A 22,004-nucleotide genomic window follows, 5' to 3' on the forward strand; every position below is an offset into this window, starting at 1 on the left:
AATTTATATTCAAAGGTAACACTTCTTTATGTAGCTGCTAGGGTAAAGATCCTGTGTTAGTGACTTGAGCAACTTTGCATCCCACATCAGTATCAAGCTACAGACTTGATCATGCTCTCATTGACTTTAATGGTGTAGGATCAAACTCGTAACCGTAATGTTGAACTTGTATGAGACAGGAAGGGGATATTTTGACAAAGGACAAAACCATACTCTTATAAAAGTTGCCATGGTACCCGCTGAGCACTTAGATACTTGGTTTTTGAAATCTTGTCTGAAAGATACAGTAAATGGCATGGAACTACATTTATGCACCTCCAAAAAGATGCACCCCTCACACCAAACGGGAAGTGCCCAGGTAAGCGCTCAACACCCAAACCTCCTGCCCCAACTCTGAGCCCCCTCCTTCATTCTAGCTCCTGGCCAGACCGTACAGCCCAACCCCCAGCCCTGTGCTCAGCGCAGAGAAAGAGAATGGGCTAAAACCAGGGAGAAGGTAGGTACCCACTCTATGTGGGCAGGGCCGGGACCCCAGACTGGCAGCGGGCTGAGCGGGGCCAGCAGCCAGGACCCTGGCTGGCAGGAGCCGGCAGACTGAACCCCAGAACGGCAGCGGGCTGAGCGGCAGCGGGCTGAGACGCTCAGTCCATTGCCGGTCTGGGGTCCCGGCCGCTGGTCCTGTTCAGCCTGCTGCTGGTCTGGGATTCTGGCTGCCGGCCCCTTGCCAGCCGGGGTCCCGGCCACAGGCCCTGCTCAGCCCACTACCGGCCTAGGTGGATGGAACCCTAGGCCGGCAGCGTAAGATCAGCATTTTAATTTAATTTTAAATTAAGCTTCTTAAACATTTTGAAAACCTTGTTTACTTTACATACAACAACAGTTTTAGTTATATAATATATAGACTTATAGAGAGAGACCTTCTAAAAAACCTTAAAATGTATTACTGGCACACGAATCCTTAAATTAAAGTGAATAAATGAAGACTCGGCACACCACTTCTGAAAGGTTGCCGACCCCTGGTCTAGCACAATGGGGCGTTTGTCTCTGACTGTATCCTCTAGCTCAGTGGTTTTCAAACTTTTTTTCTGGTGACCCAGTTGAAGAAAACTGTTGATGCCCATGACCCAACAGAACTGGGATGAGGGGTTTGGTCTGTGGGAGGGGCTCAGGACTGGGGCAGAGGGTTGGGGTCGGGGGTGAGGGCTGCGGGGTAGGGCCGGGAATGAGGGGTTCAGGGTGTAGGAGGCTTGTGCAGAGGGTTGGGGCACGGGAGGGAGTCAGGGCTCTGGGCTGGGGGGCAGGCTCTCGCCTGGGGATGAGGGGTTTGGTATAGGAGGGGGCTCCAGGTTTGGGGGGGGGTTGAGGGTTGGGGTGCAGGCAGAGGTCAGGGCTCTGGGCTGGGGCCAGGGATGAGGGGTTTCGGGTGCAGGAAGGAGCTCTGGGTTTGGGGGGACTCAGGGCTGGGGCAGGGGGTTGGGGCATGGGCTTACCTCGGGCGGCTCCTGGTCAGTGGTGCAGCGGGGGTGCTAAGGCAGGCTTCCTGCCTGTCTTGGCACTGCAGACTGCATTGCACCCCAGAAGCGGCCAACAGCAGGTCTGGCTCCTAGGCGGAGGCACTGTGCTCAGGACGGGGACAGCGCACAGAGCCCCGTGGCCTCCGCGCGTAGGAGCCGGACCTGCTATCGGCTGCTTCCAGGGCACAGCGTGGTGTCAGAACAGGTAGGGACTAGCCTGCCTTATCCAGGCAGCACCGCCAATGGGACCTTTAACGGCCAGGTCGGTGGTGCTGAGCAGAGCCACAGCGACCCAGTGCCTTACGTTCCACAACCCAGTACTGGGTCACGACCCGTAGGCTGAAAAACACTGCTCTAGCTGCCATTGCAATACAATTATTAGCTGCTGCTATTTGAGTTATATGCTGTAGATTATTTCTTCTTTCTGGATCTCGGGGCAGTGGTGGTGTTCATTGTCTTCATGGAATAAATCAGAATCCTCTTGGGAAAAAAATTGCAGCCCTCAAAGTTGTGTTCTTTGCTAGCTTCTGGTTGTTCTAATGTCCTAATGCTTTACAATCTTTACGCTAGTGCTTTTAAGGACCCAGCATGTCTGCTCACCTTTAGGAAAAGTGTTCCATCTGTGTCCATTTCTGTTCCACTTGAAGTTCATATACTGCAGAGGATTCAGCAATAAAGCTGATAACTATTGAAGATATTATATATAAATCTTCATTACAGACTTATGTGAAGGATAGACTGCATTAAATTTGCAGGTCATTGTGTGTATTATGCTGGGAGAGGCAGCAACTGCCATTGTTAAATTTGAATAATCAGGTATAATCTGAGGGTATGTCTACATGGCGAAATTAGGTTGGTTTTTATAGAAGTCGATCTTTAGAAAGCGATTTTATACAGTCGATCGTGTATGTCCCCACTAAGTGCAGTAGGTTGGCGGAGTGCATCCTCAATACCGTTGCTAGCATCGATTCACGGAGTGGTGCACTGTGGGTAGCTATCCCACAGTCCCGCTGCCCATTGGCATTCTAGGTTAAGCTCCCAGTGCCTGATGGGGCAAAAACATTGTTGCGGGTGGTTTTGGGTACATGTTGTCAGTCTCCCCTCCCTTCCTTTCTCCCTCTTTGAAAGCAACGGCAAACAATCGTTTCGTGCTTTTTTCCCCTGGGTTACCTGTGCACACGCCATAGCACGGCAAGCATGGAGCCCGCTCAGCTCAGCTGTGCTGTTGTGAGCATTGTAAACACCTCGCGCATTATCCTGCAGTATGTGCAGACCATGGCTAGGAGCCACTAGCACAAGGACGATTGTGAGGAGGACATGGACACAGATGTTTCTGAAAGCACGAGATGTGGCAGTTGGGATATCATGGCAGCAGTGGGGCAGGTTGATACAGTGGAATACTGATTCTGGACCTGGCAAACAAGCACAGACTGGTGGGACTGCATAGTGTTGCCGGTATGGGATGATTCCCAGTGACTGCAAAACTTTTGCATGCGTAAGGCCACTTCCATGGAACTGTGTGAGTTGCTTTCCCCTGCCCTGAAGCGCAGGAATACCAAGATGAGAGCTGCCCTGACAGTTGAGAAGCGAGTGGCGATAGCCCTGTAGAAGCTTGCAACGCCTGACTGCTACCGATCAGTCGGGAATCAATTTGGAGTGGGCAAATCTACCGTGGGGGCTGCTGTGATCCAAGTAGCCGAGGCAATCAGTAACCTCCTGCTAACAAGGGTAGTGACTCTGGGAAATGTGCAGGTCATAGTGGATGGCTTTGCTGCAATGGGGTTCCCTAACTGTGGTGGGGGGATAGGTATATGCATTCCATCTATCTTGGCACCGGACCACCTTGCCAAACAGTACATAAACAACAAGGGATACTTCTCAATGGTGCTGTAAGCACTGGTGGATCACAAGGGACTTTTCACCGACATCCACGTGGGATGGTCGGGAAAGGTGCATGACGCTCGCATCTTTAGGAACTCCGGGCTGTTCGAAAAGCTGCAAGAAGGGACTTTCTTCCCAGACCAGAAAATTACCACTGGGGATGTTGAAATGCCAATAGTTATCCTTGGGGACGCAGCCTACCCCTTGCTCCCATGGCTTATGAAGCCATACACAGGCACCCAGGACAGTAGTAAGGAGCAGTTCAACTACAGGCTGAGCAAGTTCAGAATGGTGGTAGAATGTGCCTTTGGACGTTTAAAAGTTCGCTGGCACTGTTTTCTGACTAGGTTAGACCTCAGCGCAACTAATATTCCCATTGTTATTGCTGCTTGCTGTGTGCTCCATAATATCTGTAAGAGTAAAGGGGAGACGTTTATGGCGGGGTGGAAGGTTGAGGCAAATCGCCTGGCGGCCAGTTTTGAACAGCCAGACACCAGGGTGATTAGAAGAGCACAGCTAGGCGCGCTGCGCATCAGAGAGGCTTTGAAAAACAGTTTCATGACTGACCAGACTATGGTGTGACAGTTGTGAGTGTTTCTCCTTGATACAAAACCGCCCCCTTCGTTGAATGTACTTCCCTGTAAGCCAGTCCCCCTCCCCGCTTCGACCACAGCTGGAAAAGGAAATAAAATCCCTATTGTTTTGAATCAATTCATTCTTTATTTTTTTTAAAAAAAAGAGGAGGGAGATCACTGACAAGGTAGCCTGGATGGGGTGGGGGGGCGGGGGAGGGAAGGACAAGGCCACATTGCTTATTGTAGCCACGCTACAAATCAAAGCTGTTTGAATAACAGCCTTCTGTTGCTTGGGCCATCCTTTGGAGCTGAGTGGCTGGGTGCCCGGAGCCTTCACCCCTTCACCCCCCCCCGCCCCAGTTCTTGAGCGTCTGGATGAGGAGGATATGGAACTTGGCGAGGAGGGCAGGCAGTTATACAATGGATGCAGCGGGGGTCTGTGCTCTGGTTGCCTTTCCTGCAGCTACACCAGACACCTGATCATGTCCGTTTGCTTCCCCATTAGCCTCAGCATCTCCTCTTGCGTGTTCTGATCACGCTCACTGAGTGCTTTCCTGGCCTCTGCCACCGAATGCTTCCATGCATTAGGCTGTGCCCTATCAGTGCGGGAGGACTGCATGAGCTCTTAAAAACATGTCATCGCGAGTGTGTTTTTTCCGCCTTGTAATCTGCGATAATCTCAGGGACGGAGTTGATGCGGGGAGCATAGAAACATTTGCACTTGCAGGGGGTATAAAAAGGGAGAGTAAAATTTAAGAAGATACATTTGTGAGAACAAAAGGGAGACTCTTTCACAGTGAATCAAGCAATTCACATCAAACAGCACATGTGTTTTAGGTAGAAGGTCGCATTTTGCCTTTTATATTGAGTGCCTGCCGGTATGGTGACACATCACACATGGCTGGGCAACAGAATTCTATTTCCAGGGAGCCATGGTAAGCCACCTCTCCCCCCACTACGTGGCTATTCTCCCGGGTGATCTCTTGGTGCGGTAAAGTGTTCTACCGTGGAGGACAAAATAAGGCAGCCCTCCCCAGAAACCTTCTGCAAAGGCTTTCAGAGTACCTCCAGGAGAGCTTCATGGAGATGTCCCCGGCGGATTCCCGCTCCATCCCCAGACACGTTAACAGACTTTTCCAGTAGCTGAACTGGCCGCGAATGTATCCCAATTCTTCAGGGCAAATCAAACATTAAACACACTTGCTTTTAACCCCTGGAGTGTAGTTACAAATGTGCACTCACCAGAGGTGCCTTCTCCGCCTTCAGGGTCTGGGAACGATTCGCCCTGGGAGGTTATTGGCTCCAGAGTGATGAAACGGTCCTGGCTGCTGGGGAGAACGAATTCTCCACTTGCCTGCTGGGCATTCTCCTTCTCCTCCTCATCCACAAAATCCTCCTCCGTGTTGTGTGAGACTCCCTCCTTGCAGGTGTCCACGGACAGTGGTAGGGTACTGGTAGGGTCCCCCCCTAGAATGGCATGCAGCTGATCATAGAAGCGGCATGTATGGGGCTGTGACCCGGAGCGACCGTTTGACTCCTTTGTCTTGTGGTAGGCTTGCCTGAGCTCCTTAACTTTCACACGGCACTGCTGGTGTAGCCTCTCTCCACTATGCCCTGTGTGATTTTGGCATATCTATCAGCATTTCTTCTGCTGGTTCGGAGTTCTGCCTGCACAGATTCTTCTCCCCATACAGCAATCAGATCCAGTGTCTCCTGTTCGCTCCATGCTGGAGCTCGTTTGTGATTCTGGGACTGCATGGTCACCTGTGCTGCTGAGCTCGCCACGCTGACCAAACAGGAAATGAAATTCAAAATTTCCCAGGGCTTTTCCTGTGTACCTGGCTAGTGCATTGGAATTGAAAATGCTGTCCGGAGCAGTCACATTGGAGCACTCTGGGATTGCTCCTGTAGGCCAATACCATCGAATTGCACAGTGCTGCGTCTGCACTACCCCAAATTTGACCCAGGAAGGTCGATTTTTAGCACTACTCCCCTTGTCGGGAAGGAGTACAACAGTTGATTTTGAGAGCCCTTTAGGTCGGCGGAACGGGGTTGGTTGTGTAGCCGCATTGCTTATAAAATCGACCTAACGTGGCTAAATTCGACCTAACCTCATAGTGTAGACCAGGCCTACGCCTCTGTTCTCACTTGCTCCGATCTCTCTGAAATTTACAATGCTTGATTTCTAGCCAAAGATAACCTTATTTTGTCTCTTGAAGTTTGTGGGGAAATGGTATAGTAGCTTTTGGATATGTCTATATCGGTATCATGGGCTTTGATTGCAACTCGTGTGGACATACCCGAGCTTTAATCTAGCTAGCTCAGGTACCAGAGCAGTGAAACTGTGACAGCACAGGCTTTAGCGCAGGATAGCCACTCTAGTAATTACCTATACTGCTATGGCTTCACTGCTCTGGTACCTGAACTAGCTAGATTAAAGCTCGGGTATGTCCACACGAGTTGCAGTCACACCCCATGATTGTAGTGTAGACGTACCCATAGAACATAAGGAGAGTATCTGGGTGAGCAAGGGTATTCACTTCCCATTATACAAATTTTTTTGTGAACTGTGTTTTGAATAGCCTTGCAGGTAAATAGGTGAGATGTTGAAAGATGAGGAAACTAGAACTTTGAGACTTTTAAAATGATGCACCGAGCATAATAGTCTTTAATTACATGACATGTTGCTTCTCAAGTAATATTACTTATTTCTACAACTTTTTACTATCACCAGTTACTCTTTAGATTATTAAAAATGAAGAGTTTAAAAAAAAAAAAAACACGTACCACTACTTACACTGTTGACTTTTTTTTTTTTTTTTTTTTTTTTTTTTTTTTTTTTTTTACTTCTCTAGGTTTGGAAAATGTTAATGAAAGTGAAACTTAATAGTCTATTTTCAATTTAGTAAATTTCACTTACAGGTTCTCCTGCACTAGCACAGTACTGCAGTGCTTGGGTTGCAAGCTCTGCAAGGGCGTGTTTTTGTTTGGGGAGGGGGGAACCCCCAAAACCAAAACAATTTCAACAAGAATTTAAAAAAACAAAAAAAAGCCAAACCTCTATTAGACTTACGTTTCCTAAATAATGTTGTTTGGGGCTAAATTTTACCTCTTTGAGTATATTTAAGAGTTAAAGACAAGGGAGAAAAAATATTTCCATGTGAGATTTTAAACCCTCTTTCCCCCCCACCCCCTCCCAAAACCTGGAGTATTATAGAGATGAACTACAGAGCAACTCCAAAGGTGCTTTATATTACACTGTGATTATCTTTAAAAATCAATACCAACCTCATAGTCTTTTGTGTTTTGTTTTTTTTCCCCCTAAAGTGTTCCCCACAAAGAGATTATGTGATTCTCGCTATTCGAACACCTCCAAGAGAAGAGCAAAATGAAAGCAACAAAAATTATCATCCAAAATTGGCTGACATTGATGAAGAATGGGTAACAGGACATGCTAGTCAGGTAAACCACTTTCAGAAGATGTATAGTTAGTGTAAGAAATAAGTTTGAAATTCTTCTTAACTTCAAATCCTAATTTTATGTATAAAAGAGTCTTCTCAAGAGTCCTTTGATGGCACTGATTTTGTTAATTGATCAGAACTTGCACAACTACAACCAATATTAAAAGTAGTATATTTACATCTTTTCTGCAAAGCAGGTGGCACTGTAGTTTTTGGGCACAAAACTTGCATGAAATATATGATGATAAAATGGAAGAATAGAGTATTTTTAAATTAAGAGAATGTGAAGGTGAGAAATAGCCTTGCTAATTTTAGTCTTGCAGTTTATTCTACATCTGAGTTCTGATACCTTAAAAAAAATCCATAGTAAACCAAGTGATATAGTTTATAGAACTTTATAATCATAATAGTAATTAATAATTTGCTTTTCTGTTTATTTTGTAAGTTGTCTAGAATGCTCCCAGGAGGACTGCTAGTTCTTGGTGTATTTATTGTTACAGCTCCAGAGCTGGCAAAAGACATCCAAAATGCTTTGCGCAAGGTAAGTGCATAGATAAAGTCCACAGGAAGGAGCTGGATTTTTTTTAATTTGTGCAGCAGAGTAATTTTCTATCACTGCGGTCTTAGCTGTATTTATTAATTGGGTTCACTGAAACAGAAATCAAAAATATCCCAGATAAATGGTTTGCAGTAAAAGGTTGCCTGAATTTTTCAACATGGGCAAAACAATATATATTTCTACAACATTATTCTCGGAAACATCTGTAACCATTTTGACTAAAATTTTCCAAAAAAAAAAAAAAAAAAAAATCGGCCTGAGGCAGACACCTGGCATATAAAATTTCAGTCCCAGTGATTAAAGTTTGACAAAGCGCAACTGAAAAGAAGCTCTTATAATGGGAAGTGTGGGGCAGCTTTTATATTTGGCAGTGCTACCAGTCACACCAGTAACCTATATATCAGTGGAAGCATTATGATTGTTACTCAATATTGGGACAGATACTTCTGTAGATAACTTACCCAAGATGTGGCAAAGGACAAAATTTAAGTGATTCTTTCATCTCTATTATTGTTATATAACTTTATTTGATGTATTGTCTTTTTCATACCAACTGTCTTCCAAATTGTCTGACAGAGTTAAATGGTTGAGTGGGAACAGGAAATGTGGAGGCAAATGAGACTTTAAGTTTTCAGGTGTGGTCTGAAGAGACAGTTGGTGAGATGGAGAGATATGAGAAAGCTGTTGCAAATATCAGAAGCTGCAGGGAAGGCAGTCAGATTGTATTGAGAAACTGAGAGAAGAGGAAGGTGAAGAAAGAAACCAGGTCTATGAGCGGGGCATGAGCAAGTCTATGAAGAGTTTTTTAAAACGTGCAAAATGAATTAAGTCAGTAGATAGTTTTGTTTTGAAGATTTGTATGATAGTGGTTGTGCTGCTTTGTACTGTTATACCAATAGAATAAAAACCAGCAGGATCTGATTAAGAGGGATAAGGCAAAGATGCCACATTTATTGTAAATATACTGATAAAGCAAAAGATAAAAGTAAACAACGTTGTTTGACTACTTATTTCTTATATACACACACACACACACACATATAGAGAGAGAGAGAGAGGGAGAGAGAGAGATTCATTCACACAATCATTCATTCAAGTTCTGTATAGATGTTATAGTTACCAGCCTAGAAGTTGCTCATGCCAAGTTACTGGCCAGGTATCTTGGTCATGAGGATGGAGCCGAGTCTGTGTCAGGTGCACCTGAAGCTCCTGGAGGTTGGCAGCAGAACCAGAGACTCAGTCATCAGTCTTTAGAGTCCATTCTTAAAGGAATTAATTCCTATGTTAGTCTATGGGAACTGTTTCATCCTGCTGTTGCTGACTCAATCAGCAGATGGCACATTCCTGTCCAAAGTGGCACATTCCTGGTGGCTCCACACTGTCCAAAGTTTGTGTTTCTCATCCTTCCAGGTGATGGGGCGGATCCCAGTTTACCCTCAGGGGGTTGTCTGGTGATCCTACTTGACACATTCTTCGGCCGATGGATACTCCCTTTCTAGGCTGGCACCTCCCTAACCATCCATGTATATCAAGCATTCATCAACATACATTACATATCTTAACCATATTTTAATTTACTGTCTCCACCACTTTCAGGGTGTGTGCTAATTCATTTGAGACTCCCGGCCCTTTAATCACAGAGGGTGGGGGTCTGTCCTAGGAGCCCTTGAATGAAGTGAAAGTCACTTAACAGCTTATAGTGTTTGTTTACATTGTATCAATTACGTCAAGAACAAAGTCAATTAACTTGTTTGTAAGTTTTACATAGTAATAAAGTATCTTTCATAGGATAGATACAATCAATGGTTTCTACAGACAGTAGCTTACAAGTTTTAACAGAAGACCCAAGAGATTTTTGTACTTGGTGAAACTGTTGGATTTTAAAGTGTGGGGGACAAACTATGAGGGGGTCACTGTCACTTGGGGGAATCACTGTTAGTACCTTCTTTTATATCCCTACACTGTCACATGTACAGAAAGCTGCTGTTCAATGTAAAGTCTGCATATTAGATATTTTCATTAACATCATCTCCAGCTCTTGAGTCTTTCATATGTGATGTTTCAGACATTTAACGGCTGCATCAACCTAACTAAAACCACATATTTTTAGTTCCTGTACCATCTGAAAATGGGATGATCTGAGACTAGCCAACCTTCAGACTGTCCGATTTCATGTTAGATTATAATTAAAAGCCATAAAGTCCTTGGAAAATGGATGCTGGCATCGGAGTGGCAGTTCCCAAGGGTTTGCACAAATCTTTCCATCAGTTTCAGTTTGTATATTTGCAGCCTGTGCATTTGCAAATATTCAAGTTTTGGTTCTATTACAAAGTGTTACACAGCTGAGAAACTGACCTATAGCGAAAATGACATGCTATTTTGCTTTAAAACTGAAATACAGGGCTGTTTTCAGTAATTATAACTACTTGCTTAAATTTTTGTTTGTGCTATGAAGAAAAATCCTATAACATTTTTTTCTTCTTCAGCTAGTTTTTTCAGTAGAAAAGTCTATAATTAAAAAGAGGCTCTGGAATTTTACTGAGGAGGAGGTCTCTGACAGAGTGGCTCTTCACGTTTGTTCTGCTACAAAGAAGTATCCTTCTATAGCAAAAATATAATGTAGTCTTTTGATACAGTGTATTGAAATATAATATAGGGCAGGAGCTAACTAATCTGTCTGGTCTAATTGTATACTTATTGCCACCCAAAAACTTTATTATCTTTGTGTCAAGGGTTGCTAGGATGGATATTCCATTAACACAAATCATAAAAAGCAAGGCATCTGCTCTGCACTCAACTTATCAGTTCCCCTGCTCCTGTCCTTCCACCATTCACAGCCCACATTTCCACCCTCACTCTGCTCAACTGATGTGCAGCCATAACTTTTGAGCATGTTTACTGGTTATATGGTCATGCGTTTTGATTGATTTTAGGGTTGGTGTGGCCTCGGTAAATTACATTATATTAATTTTTGTATGATGCATGTAAATAGGTGGGTATGGTGTTCGATTGCAAATAGTAAATGCAGGATGTTTTTCTGTTACGTTTTATATGAAAGGGTAATCTCGATTTGGTAGTAATTTTCATGTAGAAGTTACACTAGTGCACACAGATTTCCATTCTGTGTTACATTTATTGTCGGAGTTGAAGGCTATACACTGGTTGTTCAGAATGAGGATAAAGATATAGGGGTTTCTATTGGTGGAAGGAAGTTGAGGAAAAAGAGGGTGGTCAGCAGGGAGGGGCCTGGATGGGGAAGCACAAGGGAGTAGAGATCTCTTTTAATGAACCACTTATGGCTCATCAGAAAGGAGAGCCTCTTCCCAGCAACATCTTCAGATTTTCCCTTGCACTCTCTATGCATATTGCTACTTCTCACCATGCCCCGCTACTTCACTCCCACGTTCAGTTTGTAAAAGTGATGTTCTTGTTTTAAATATCAAAGGCACCCAAAATAACATCTGATGTCTTTCTATGTGGCACTGTAACTTGCAATTGTAATAATCAATCTTTAAACTATTTTTTATTATGGTGGGGAAGTAACAGGCATGGTTGGAAGAATGTTGTGGGTCAGTGAAATAGCTGTGCAGGTGAGGATCATGGGGAAGAACTGAGGCTCAACCGATTTTATAGGGGGCGAAGTGTTGCTCTGGAGGAGGCCAGGAGAGAAAGCACAATTGTAGAGAAGTATGGGAGACATCAGGGCTATCCATGTGAGTAGCTATCAGTGTTGATACATATTTGAAAGGCAGTTACATCATTCCTGTAGTACTTGTAGTTTACAAGTGAAACTTTTTTTTTTTTTTATTCCCATCAATGTGAGAACATTCTCTACAATATTAAAAACTTGGCTGTGAAAAATAAGAAGATAGTAAACGTAGATGATAAATTGCAAGTTAATTTAAAATATTTGTTTTTTATTTGTTCCTTTTAAGCATATTTCATTGAATTTTTTCCTTAATTAGTAAAGGATACTTTGTCGAACCTATGATATGCAAGATCCAAAGGTAAGATTGACTACTGTATTCAAGACTTATAAAGTTCAGAAGAAATGGATTTTATTTCAGATTTGTAACATTGTATTAAGCCATATATTTGTTACATTTTAAAAATAAAACCCTGCTTTTCCTCCCAGAGTTCAGCTAAGCCAGCAGACTGGAAGTACCAAAGTGGCCTGTCTGCCTTCTGGCTGTCTTTGGAATGCACAATTAATGTTAATATCCACATCCCACTTTCTGCTACATCAGTCAACTATGAACTAGAGAAAAATACAAGGGTAACTAAACAATAACAATACAGTATTTCTTACTCCTTTAATATTGTACATACTATTGTACTGCTTAGAAATGAATAATGTGTTATGAAAATATGGAGTAGATAGGGGAATAGAATTAATGATTTGTTACTGGCAGTTAAATCTATAAGGTAATAAGTTCCTTATGCACAACTCACTTGCTGCATTAAGCATAAAAAAGCATAAGGAGATAAATCTTTTTAGATTTTTATTTTCCTGTGTCTGTTTAATTTAAATTATTCAGAAACATTATTAGGAGTGTGTAAAGAAGATAGCAGCTTTCCTTTTTCTCTTCATTCGATGCAGGATCTGGTTTTGATAGGATTTGAAAATGGGGTGCTCTCATTGCCCATTCACTATTAATAGGCCCCACCCCTATCTTATGGAAAAATAAAATCCAGGTGTCATGTCCTCAGTATAGGTGGTTATGCAAATTAGCTTTATTTTTAGGCCAATAAAGATTAAAATTAATATTTCTATTTACTTTAGGAAATGTAGATTAAGAGGTGTCTTGTGAGTAGTATGTTGTCCATCAGTATGATACAGATGGATGAGAGGTCTGAAATTGGTTAGGATTTGTTAATGTCTTTCTTTGGCTAATGATTTAAATATGCATTACAGTAGTTTTAGAGTGTTGGTGGGGTTTGTGGCAATATTCAAACAAAAGTGTAGTTTATTTTTAGAGATGCTTTCTTCCCAAAATATATACTTACAATCTTTCTGTGTTTTTGGTTTTTAAAGAACGGATTAACCCGGTGGGCGAAACAGATAGAGGAAGGTGTTTTTCTGATCAACGGGCAAGCTAAAGACGATGACACAGAGCTATTGGAAGGGCAGGTGTGTGCTGTATAGCATGGAATTAATATCCAGGTGTCACTCAAAATGTCTAGTATGGTAATATTAGTGGCTGAAAGGTCTTCTGTAGAATATTTTACTTCTAACTGGCATGTGTCATGTACTTAATATAAAGGATTGCTTTTCTCTTATATAAAAATGGCCATACTGGGTCAGAAGAAAGGTCCTTCTAGCCCAGTATCCTCTCTTCCAACAGTGGCCAATGCCAGGTGCTTCAGAGGGAATGAACAGAACAAGTAATCATCATGTGATCCATCCCCTGTCGCCCATTCCTGGCTTCTGGCAAACAGAGGCTAGGGACACCATCCCTGCCCATCCTGGCTAATAGCCATTGATGGACCTATCCTCCATCAACTTATCTAGTTCTTTTTTGAACCCTGTTATTGTCTTGGCCTTCACAACATCCTCTGGCAAAGAGTTCCACGGGTTGACTGTTTATTGTGTGAAGAGATACTTGCTTTTGTTTGTTTTAAACCTGCTGCCTATTCCCCACCCGTCCTTGAAGCAAAAAAGAGATGATTCTAGCAGTAGTGAAAAGAAGGATAAGTTAGGGAGGACTGGTGTATAAGAACTCTGCCCATATGCTGAAGATTAGATTGACTTTTATGGGTGACTTCAACAGCTTTATTGCTGTTGCAGTTTTTGGAGCTAAAGAGCGAGCCACTCAAGAAGATTCTCATGAGATCATCTAAAACTGTGCAGTTGTTTTGGTACTAAAACCACTACTAATAATTTTTTCCCAAAGATTCCTAACATTTAGTTAACTGTGTCCTTAAGGTTGTTTCGATATCTCAATTTTCTTTCTAAAATCTACAAACTGGTACTACAGTGCTACGGGCCAGTGGAGCACCTAGATATGGTAGACACAGATAAATGCTCTATATATTTCATATACCATTTTTTCCTTTCTTTTATCTCAGAAAAAGTCTTCAAGAGGAAATATTCAACACAGTATTCAACCCTTTGATGTGAAGGTTCTGACGCAATTGGTAAGCATTGTGTGTGGAAAATGCCGGTAAAGTTAAGTGCAGTATTTCATAAAGCTGTATTCTCAGATACCTAATCTAAAAAAGGGACATGAAATAAAAATTGAAAATGATGTGTTTTTTTTTTTTTTTTTAAATAACTACTTCCCACTATAGGGAGTAATTCTTGTTCAAATTAACATAATCCTGGTACTTAGGGACTTATCCAAGTTATTGACTTCAGTGGGAGTATCAGGTCCTGATAGAACACCTAACATCTGAGGATCATGTAGTATAGTTGGAGGGGAGGGAAACTGAGGCCTAGAGATGTCAAGTTCTGTAAACTGCTCATCTTGGACAGAATCCTGCACCTACAAGGCTCCATTTACTTCAGTGCGGCTTTGTGTGGCTGTATGGGATAACATGCATGAAAAAGGTTTATAGATCTTAAGGCCAGAAGGGACCGTTGTGCTCATCTAGTCTGACCTTCTATATAACACAGACCATATCATTTTTATCAAGTGGTTTCTGATTCAAGCCCATACCTTCTGGTTGAGCTAGAGCATATATCTTTTAGAACACTGGCTCTCAACCTTTTCAGTCTATTGTACCCCTTTCAGGAGTCTGATTTGTCTTGTGTACACCCAAGTTTCACCTCACTTAAAAACTACTTGCTTACAAAATCAGATCTAAAAATGGAAAAGTGTTGCAGCGCACTATTACTGACAAATTGCTTACTTTCTTTTTGCCATATAATTACAATATTTACGTTCCTATTGATTTATTTTATATTTACATATCAGTGTATTGTATAGAGCAGTATAAACAAGTCATTATATGAAATTTTAGTTTATACTGACTTTGCTAGTGCTTTTTATGTAGCCTGTTGTAAAACTAGGCAAATATATAGATGAATTGATGTACTCCCAGAAGACCTCTGAGTACCCTCAGGGGTACACATACCTCTGGTTGAGAACCACTGTTTTAGAAGACAGTCATCCAGTCTGATTTTAAAGACTTCAGGTGATGAAGAATCCATTACATTCCTAGTTAAGTTGATTCAGTGGTTTATTTACTCTCCCTTCCAAAAAAAAAAAAAAAATGCCAAAAAGCGCCTTATTTCAAATGGCTTTTGTGATCAGGGCCCAAGTGGCCTGTTGAAGGTTACGCACAATTCATGACATCTTTAAATTTAATCAAAATAGTAATAATGCAAGTTATTTTTCTTGTGAGACATGCCCATTTATGGTCTATGCAAAGGGCAGATGTTTACAGTCAAGCTATCTGTCTCCAACAATATTGTTTATACTGGAATCACTAATTGTTCTGTGAACGTCTTTGGGGTAGTCAAGGGAGAGCATCGAACTGAAGGGATTTCCATAATGGTCTCCCTCTTGCCACAGAAACATTATAGTTTGCCCTAAAATAGGTTAAGGACTCCATGGATATTAGCTTTGATATGACCAGATAAAATATCTCTTCCTAATTAATTCTCGGACTGGTGGATGACTCTGCTTTAAGAAAAATACTCAAACACCACAACGTAGATATTCTAGATTATACTTACTAATACAGTAAGTAGACAAACTTTCCGTCACTTAAAAAAAGGCTTAAAAAAATAGTGTACAAGGGAGGCTACTGGAAAGATACTGTATTAATATTAGCAACAAGCTGTTTGAAAATAAAATTAATTCTATAGCCCTAGTATGTGCAAAATGCTTACATGATTTTTTTAGTTGAAACAGTAGTGATCAAACTTCAAAAACAAGCAGAGGGAGCTATTTTCACAACCTTGCTAGCATCACCATTGATGTCTATTTGCATGCTGATGAGAAGTAAACATAAAATACATGAATTGCAAGAAAGTATAAGTTCCTGGAAAAGCAAATTTTAAAGAGTTTACCAACTGGAAAAGGACAAAACTGTTAAGACAGATCTTCATATTTAAGTTACTTGCTAAAAGGTATAAACTGTGAGGGGGAAATAACACATTTTACCAAGTACTTAACATTTTAAGTGCTGTTAATTGAAATATGTTGTGGCTTCATGACTGACCATATTGCAGATGCATAGCTAACATTATAATTGAAATGCGTTTATCTTTCAGTCCCAGAGTTCAGGCCATAGATCTACAGCAACAGTGCAAGTCTGCAGTGGTTTCATAAATCTTAAAGGTGCTGTGAAATGCAGAGCTTACATCCATAATAACAAGCCGAAAGTTAAAGATGCTATTCAGGTATTGAATGTAGTGATCACTCTCCTTCATTGCTTTTCCCAAATATTTTACTGGAACCATAAAATTATTGTTCTACCTTTGTCTTTGGTAGGATAATAGAGGTCCAAACTGGGCTCCAAAAATTCTGAACTCCAGATAGCTAGAGTGATAGTTTGGAATTTTTGGAAGTCCTTTTTATTGTGCAAGAAAATAAATTTTTCAAAAGTTTAATTTTATTTATAAGCAGTTCATTTTAGGTCTCTTCTAGTGGTTTTTTGGTTTTTTTTTTTTGTCCTCCTAAGAAATCCTAACTTACTCTTAGTCTAGTGGTGGTAATGCTTGGTGTAAAGTTTTCTTAAAATTAAAGGAATGACTTTTGTATGTTACGTATTTTTGTACTTGCTAGAGGAAAAATGTAGGCAGATTAGATATTCCAGCTACTCTCTTAAAATGTACTTGAAAGAGTAGTACTTCTAAATCAAAGTGATCTTTTCTGTTGTCCTGCTGCACTTCTAATATTGTCCAAAAAAGTACTGAACATGGACAGTCAGTATTTTTCCATGTTGCAACCTTCTGCGTGGTAACAGACCACATGTTTTGAAATCATACATATAATCTCCTACTTCTGTTCGTAGTTGCTATATGCCGATGGGAGAAAGCTGTCCCATTGACATAATTAAACCTCCCCCAACGAGGGGCAGTAGCTATGTCGGTGGGAGAGTGTCTCCCGCTGCCATAGTGCTGTCTACACTGGCGCTTCTGTTGGTGTAACTTATGTCGCTCAGAGGGGTGTTTTTTCATACCCCTGAGTGACATACGTTATACCGACAAAAGTTGCTAGTGTAGACATAGCCAAACTAAAGACAAAGGATAAAATTCAAGCCCCATTGGACACTGAACCCACAAAGTGTGTAAGAGTTTTGCCATAATCTTGTCCCCATTAATGTTCATAATTAAAATACATTAAAATCAATAACACAACACAGAGAATATTGTGACATGATGAAGCAGGTTTTATAAATTTAACATTACTAACTTTTGACTAGAAACACCTTTTTAAAATCAAACTAGCATTCCAAATAACTAAAAAGCACCATAAACAGATAACTTCTATTTCGTTTAACAAAAGGAAACCCCCTAACCACATAAAACAGTTTTATTTAACATACCAGTTATAGTAACGGGCTATATTGTACTCTAATTGGTTTCGATGGAGTGAGTGGTTTTAATGCAGGAGGAGCGTATGTGAGAGCAGTATTTGTCTCGATAGCCTAATTATTCTATCACCGCTTTCTGTGTGGAGTGCCAAGCACTTCAGACATTAATGAATTAAGGCTATGTCTACACTACAAAATTAGGTTGATTTTATAGAAGTCAATTTTTAGGAATTGATTTTATACAGTCGATTGTGTATGTCCCCACTAAGGGCAATAAGTCGGCGGAGTGCATCCTCACTACCGTGGCTAGCATTGACTCACGGAGCGGTGCACTGTGGGAAGCTATCCCATAGTTCCCGCAGTATCTGCTGCCCGTTGGAATTATGGGTAAGCTCCCAATGCCTGATGAGGCAAAAACATTGTCGCGGGTGGTTTTGGGTACATGTCGTCACTCTCCTTCCTCCCTCCCTCTGTGAAAGCAACTGCAGACAATCATTTCGTGCCTTTTTTCCTGGGTTACCCGTGCAGACGCCATTGCACGGTAAGCATGGAGCCCGCTCAGCTCACCGCTGCTGTTGCAAGCATTGTAAACACTTCGCTCATTATGCTGCAGTATGTGCAGAACCTGGCTAAGAGACGGCAGCACAAGGACGATTGTGATGAGGACATGGTAACAGGCGTTCCTGAAAGCACGGCTGTGGCAAATGGGACATCATGGCAGAAGTGGGGCTGGTTGATACAGTGCAATGCCGATTCTGGGCCCGGCAAACAAGCACAGACTGGTGGGACCACATAGTGTTGCAGGTATGGGATGATTCCCAGTGGCTGGGAAACTTGCGCATGCGTAAGACCACTTTCCTGGAACTCTGAGTTGCTTTCCCCCACCCTGAAGCGCAGGAATACCAAGATGAGAGCTGCCATGACTGTTGAGAAGCGAGTGGCGATAGCACTGTGGAAGCTTGCAATGCCTAACTGCTACCGGTCAGTCGGGAATCAATTTGGAGTGGGCAAATCTACTGTGGGGGCTGCTGTGATTCAAGTAGCCAATGCAATCACTGACGTTCTGCTATCAAGGGTAGTGACTCTGGGAAATGTGCAGGTCATAGTGGATGGCTTTGCTGCAGTGGGGTTCCCTAACTGTGGTGGAGCGATAGATGGAACGCATATCCCTATCTTGGCACCGGACCACCTTGCCAAACAGTACGTAAACCACAAGGGGTTCTTCTCAATGGTGCTGCAAGCACTGGTGGATCACAAGGGACGTTTCATCCACATCCACGTGGGATGGTCGGGAAAGGTGCATGACGCTCGCATCTTTAGGAACTCCGGGCTGCTCGAAAAGCTGCAAGAAGGGACTTTCTTCCCAGACCAGAAAATTACCACTGGGGATGTTGAAATGCCAATAGTTATCCTTGGGGACCCAGCCTACCCCTTGCTCCCATGGCTTATGAAGCCATACACAGGCACCCTGGACAGTAGTAAGGAGCAGTTCAACTACAGGCTGAGCAAGTTCAGAATGGTGGTAGAATGTGCCTTTGGACGTTTAAAAGTTCGCTGGCACTGTTTTCTGACTAGGTTAGACTTCAGCGCAACTAATATTCCCATTGTTATTGCTACTTGCTGTGTGCTCCATAATATCTGTAAGAGTAAAGGGGAGATGTTTATGGCAGAGTGGGAGGTTGAGGCAAATCACCTGGCTGCCAACTTTGAACAGCCAGACACCAGGGTGATTAGAAGAGCACAAGTTGCTGCACTGCGCATCAGAGAGGCTTTGAAAACCAGTTTCATGACTGACCAGGCTATGGTGTGACAGTTGTGTGTGTTTCTCCTTGATGCAAACCCGCCCCCTTTGTTGATTAAGTCCCTGTAAGCCAACCACCCTCCCCCCTTCGATCACAGCTGGCAAAGGATATAAAGTCACTATTGTTTTGAAACCATGCATTCTTTCTTTATTAATTTAAAAAAAAAAAAAGGGAGATAACTGATAAGGTATCCAGGGTGGAATGGAGGAGGAGGGAAGGACAAGGCCACATTGCTTATTGTAGCCACACTACAAATCAAAACTGTTTGAATGACAGCCTTCTGTTGCTTGGGCCATCCTCTGGGGTGCAGTGTCTGGGTGCCCGGAGCCTCCCTCCCCGTGTTCTTAGGCATCTGGGTGAGGAGGATATCGAACTTGGGGAGGAGGGCAGGCTGTGGTACAGTGGATGCAGCGGCGGTCTGTGCTCTTGTTGGCTTTCCTGCAGCTCCACCAGATAGATGCCTGAGCATGTCCGTTTGCTCCCACATTAGCCTCAGAATTGCATCCTGCCTCTGCTCATCGCGCTCACTTAATGCTTTCCTGGACTCTGCCACTGAATGCCTCCATGCATTCAGCTGTATCCTATCAATGCGGGAGGACTGCATGAGCTCGGAAAACATGTCCTCGCAAGTGCGTTTTTTTCGCCTTCTAATCTGCGATAAACTCAGGGATGGAGATGATACGGGGAGCATAGAAACATTTGCACCTGCAGGGGAGATAAAAAGGGAGAGTAAAATTTAAGATGAGAACATTTCTGTGAAAGAGTCTCCCTTCTGTTCTCAGTGAATCAAGCAATTCACAGCAGACAGCACATGTGCTTTAGGTAGAAGGTTGCATTTTGCCTTTTATATTGAGTGCCTGCCGGTATGGTGACACATCACACATGGCTGGGCAACAGAATTCGGTTTCCAGGCAGCCATGGTAAGCCAAAGGGTACGCTGGGTTGACTTCTTCCGCCTTCATAACATGTGGGAATGGTTTCAAACTGCAGCGCCCTCCTTTCCCATAGCAAGCAATGCCAGTTGGGTTTGCCATTTAAAAGGAGGGGCTGTGGTTTTCGGGTGCATGTGCAGCACACGCTTCTTCCCACCCCTCTGCGTGGCTATTTGGAATGATCCCTTCATCCCTCCCCCCGCTGCGTGGCTGTTCTCTGGGATGATCCCTTCATCCCTCCCCCCACCGTGTGGCTATTCTCAGGGATGATCCCTTTTAGCCAAGCGCAAACAGCCCAGCATGAACGGGGTCCTTTTACTGTTCCCTTACAAAAATTCCCCTATTTCAACCAGGTGACCATGAATGATATCACTTTCCTAAGGCTAACACAGAAAGATGCAGACTGAACGTTGCTTGAATGCGACCAAAACCCAGGACCATTTGCTGCCATGCTTTGTGCTGCAATGATTCCAGGCTACTTGCTACTGGCCTGGTGTGGTAAAGTGTCCTACTGTGGAGGATGAAATAAGGCAGCCCTCCCCAGAAACCTTCTGCAAAGGTTTTCAGAGTACCTCCAGGAGAGCTTCATGGAGACGTCCCTGGAGGATTCCCGCTCCATCCCAGACACGTTAACAGACTTTTCCAGTAGCTATACTGGCCGCAAATGCATCCCAAGTCTTCAGGGCAAATCAAACATTAAACACTGTTGCTTTTAAACCCTGTAGTGTAGTTACAAATGTGCACTCACCAGAGGGGTCTTCTTCGCCTTCAGGGTCAGGGATCCTGCCTTGGGGGATTTGGCTCCAGGGTGATGAAAAGGTCCTGGCTGCCGGGGAGAATGGATTCACCGCTTGCCTGCTGCATATTCTCCTCCTCCTCCTCTTCCTCATCCACAAAATCCTTCTCCGTGTTGCATGAGACTCCCCCCTTGCAGGTGTCCATGGACGGTGGGGTAGTGGTAGGGTCCCCCCCCAGAATGCAGTGCAACTGATCATAGAAGCGGCATGTATGGGGCTCTGACCCAGAGTGACCGTTTGCCTCCTTTGTTTTTTGGTAGGCTTGCCTGAGCTCCTTTACTTTCACACGGCACTGCTGTGTGTCCCTGTTGTAGCCTCTGTCCATCATGCCCTGTGCGATTTTGGCATATGTATTAGCATTTCTTCTTTTTGATCAGAGTTCTGCCTGCACAGATTCTTCTCCCCATACAGCAATCAGATCCGGTGTCTCCTGTTCGCTCCATGCTGGAGCTCGTTTGTGATTCTGTGGGGACTGCATGGTCACCTGTGCTGCTGAGGTCGCCACACTGACCAAACAGGAAATGAAATTCAAAAGTTCCTGGGACTTTTCCTGTGTACCTGGCTAGTGCATCGGAGTTGAAAGTGCTGTCCAGAGCGGTCACATTGGAGCACTCTGGGATCGCTCTCAGAGGACAATAATGTCCATTTGTTTCCGCACTACCACAGATTCGACCCAGCAAGGTCGATTTTAGCGCTACTCCCCTCGCTGCGGAGGAGTACAGAAGTCGATTTTAAGAGCCCTTTATGTCGATGTACGGGGTTGCTTGTGTAGACGCATTCATTATAAAATCGACCTAACCCTGTAGTGTAGACCAGGGCTAAGTTTCTCAAAATCATTGTGGGAATAGGCAAGTTTTAAAGAGAGCCTGTAACTTGGCTAAGAAAACACAGGAAATCTGTGGTAGAGCCAAGAATATAACCCAGTCTCCTGAGTTTGGTCATATGCTTTAATTTCAATATTTAAGCTTATTTAAAACAGATAATAACAAAGCCACAC

The 22,004-nt window shown here is 43.2% G+C and overlaps 1 protein-coding gene across 3 annotated transcripts in view; it reads left to right on the plus strand.

The window, feature by feature from the left end:
* The window catches only part of LOC113407480 (protein odr-4 homolog), a 42,093-nt gene that overhangs the window by 1,396 nt on the left and 18,693 nt on the right, over positions 1-22,004 (plus strand). For all 3 annotated transcript variants that reach the window (XM_026656055.2, XM_026656057.2, XM_026656056.2), the window contains exons 3-10: positions 7,298-7,432; positions 7,877-7,972; positions 10,477-10,583; positions 11,961-11,997; positions 12,126-12,266; positions 13,026-13,121; positions 14,060-14,128; positions 16,212-16,340. In XM_026656055.2, coding sequence (XP_026511840.1) covers positions 7,298-7,432; positions 7,877-7,972; positions 10,477-10,583; positions 11,961-11,997; positions 12,126-12,266; positions 13,026-13,121; positions 14,060-14,128; positions 16,212-16,340 — 810 coding nt within the window. The remainder of the gene's footprint in view (positions 1-7,297; positions 7,433-7,876; positions 7,973-10,476; positions 10,584-11,960; positions 11,998-12,125; positions 12,267-13,025; positions 13,122-14,059; positions 14,129-16,211; positions 16,341-22,004) is intronic.

The sequence above is a fragment of the Terrapene carolina genome, unplaced genomic scaffold (assembly GCF_002925995.2).
Source record: "Terrapene carolina triunguis isolate 2854851 unplaced genomic scaffold, T_m_triunguis-2.0 Scaffold211, whole genome shotgun sequence".
NCBI lineage: Eukaryota > Metazoa > Chordata > Testudines > Emydidae > Terrapene > Terrapene triunguis.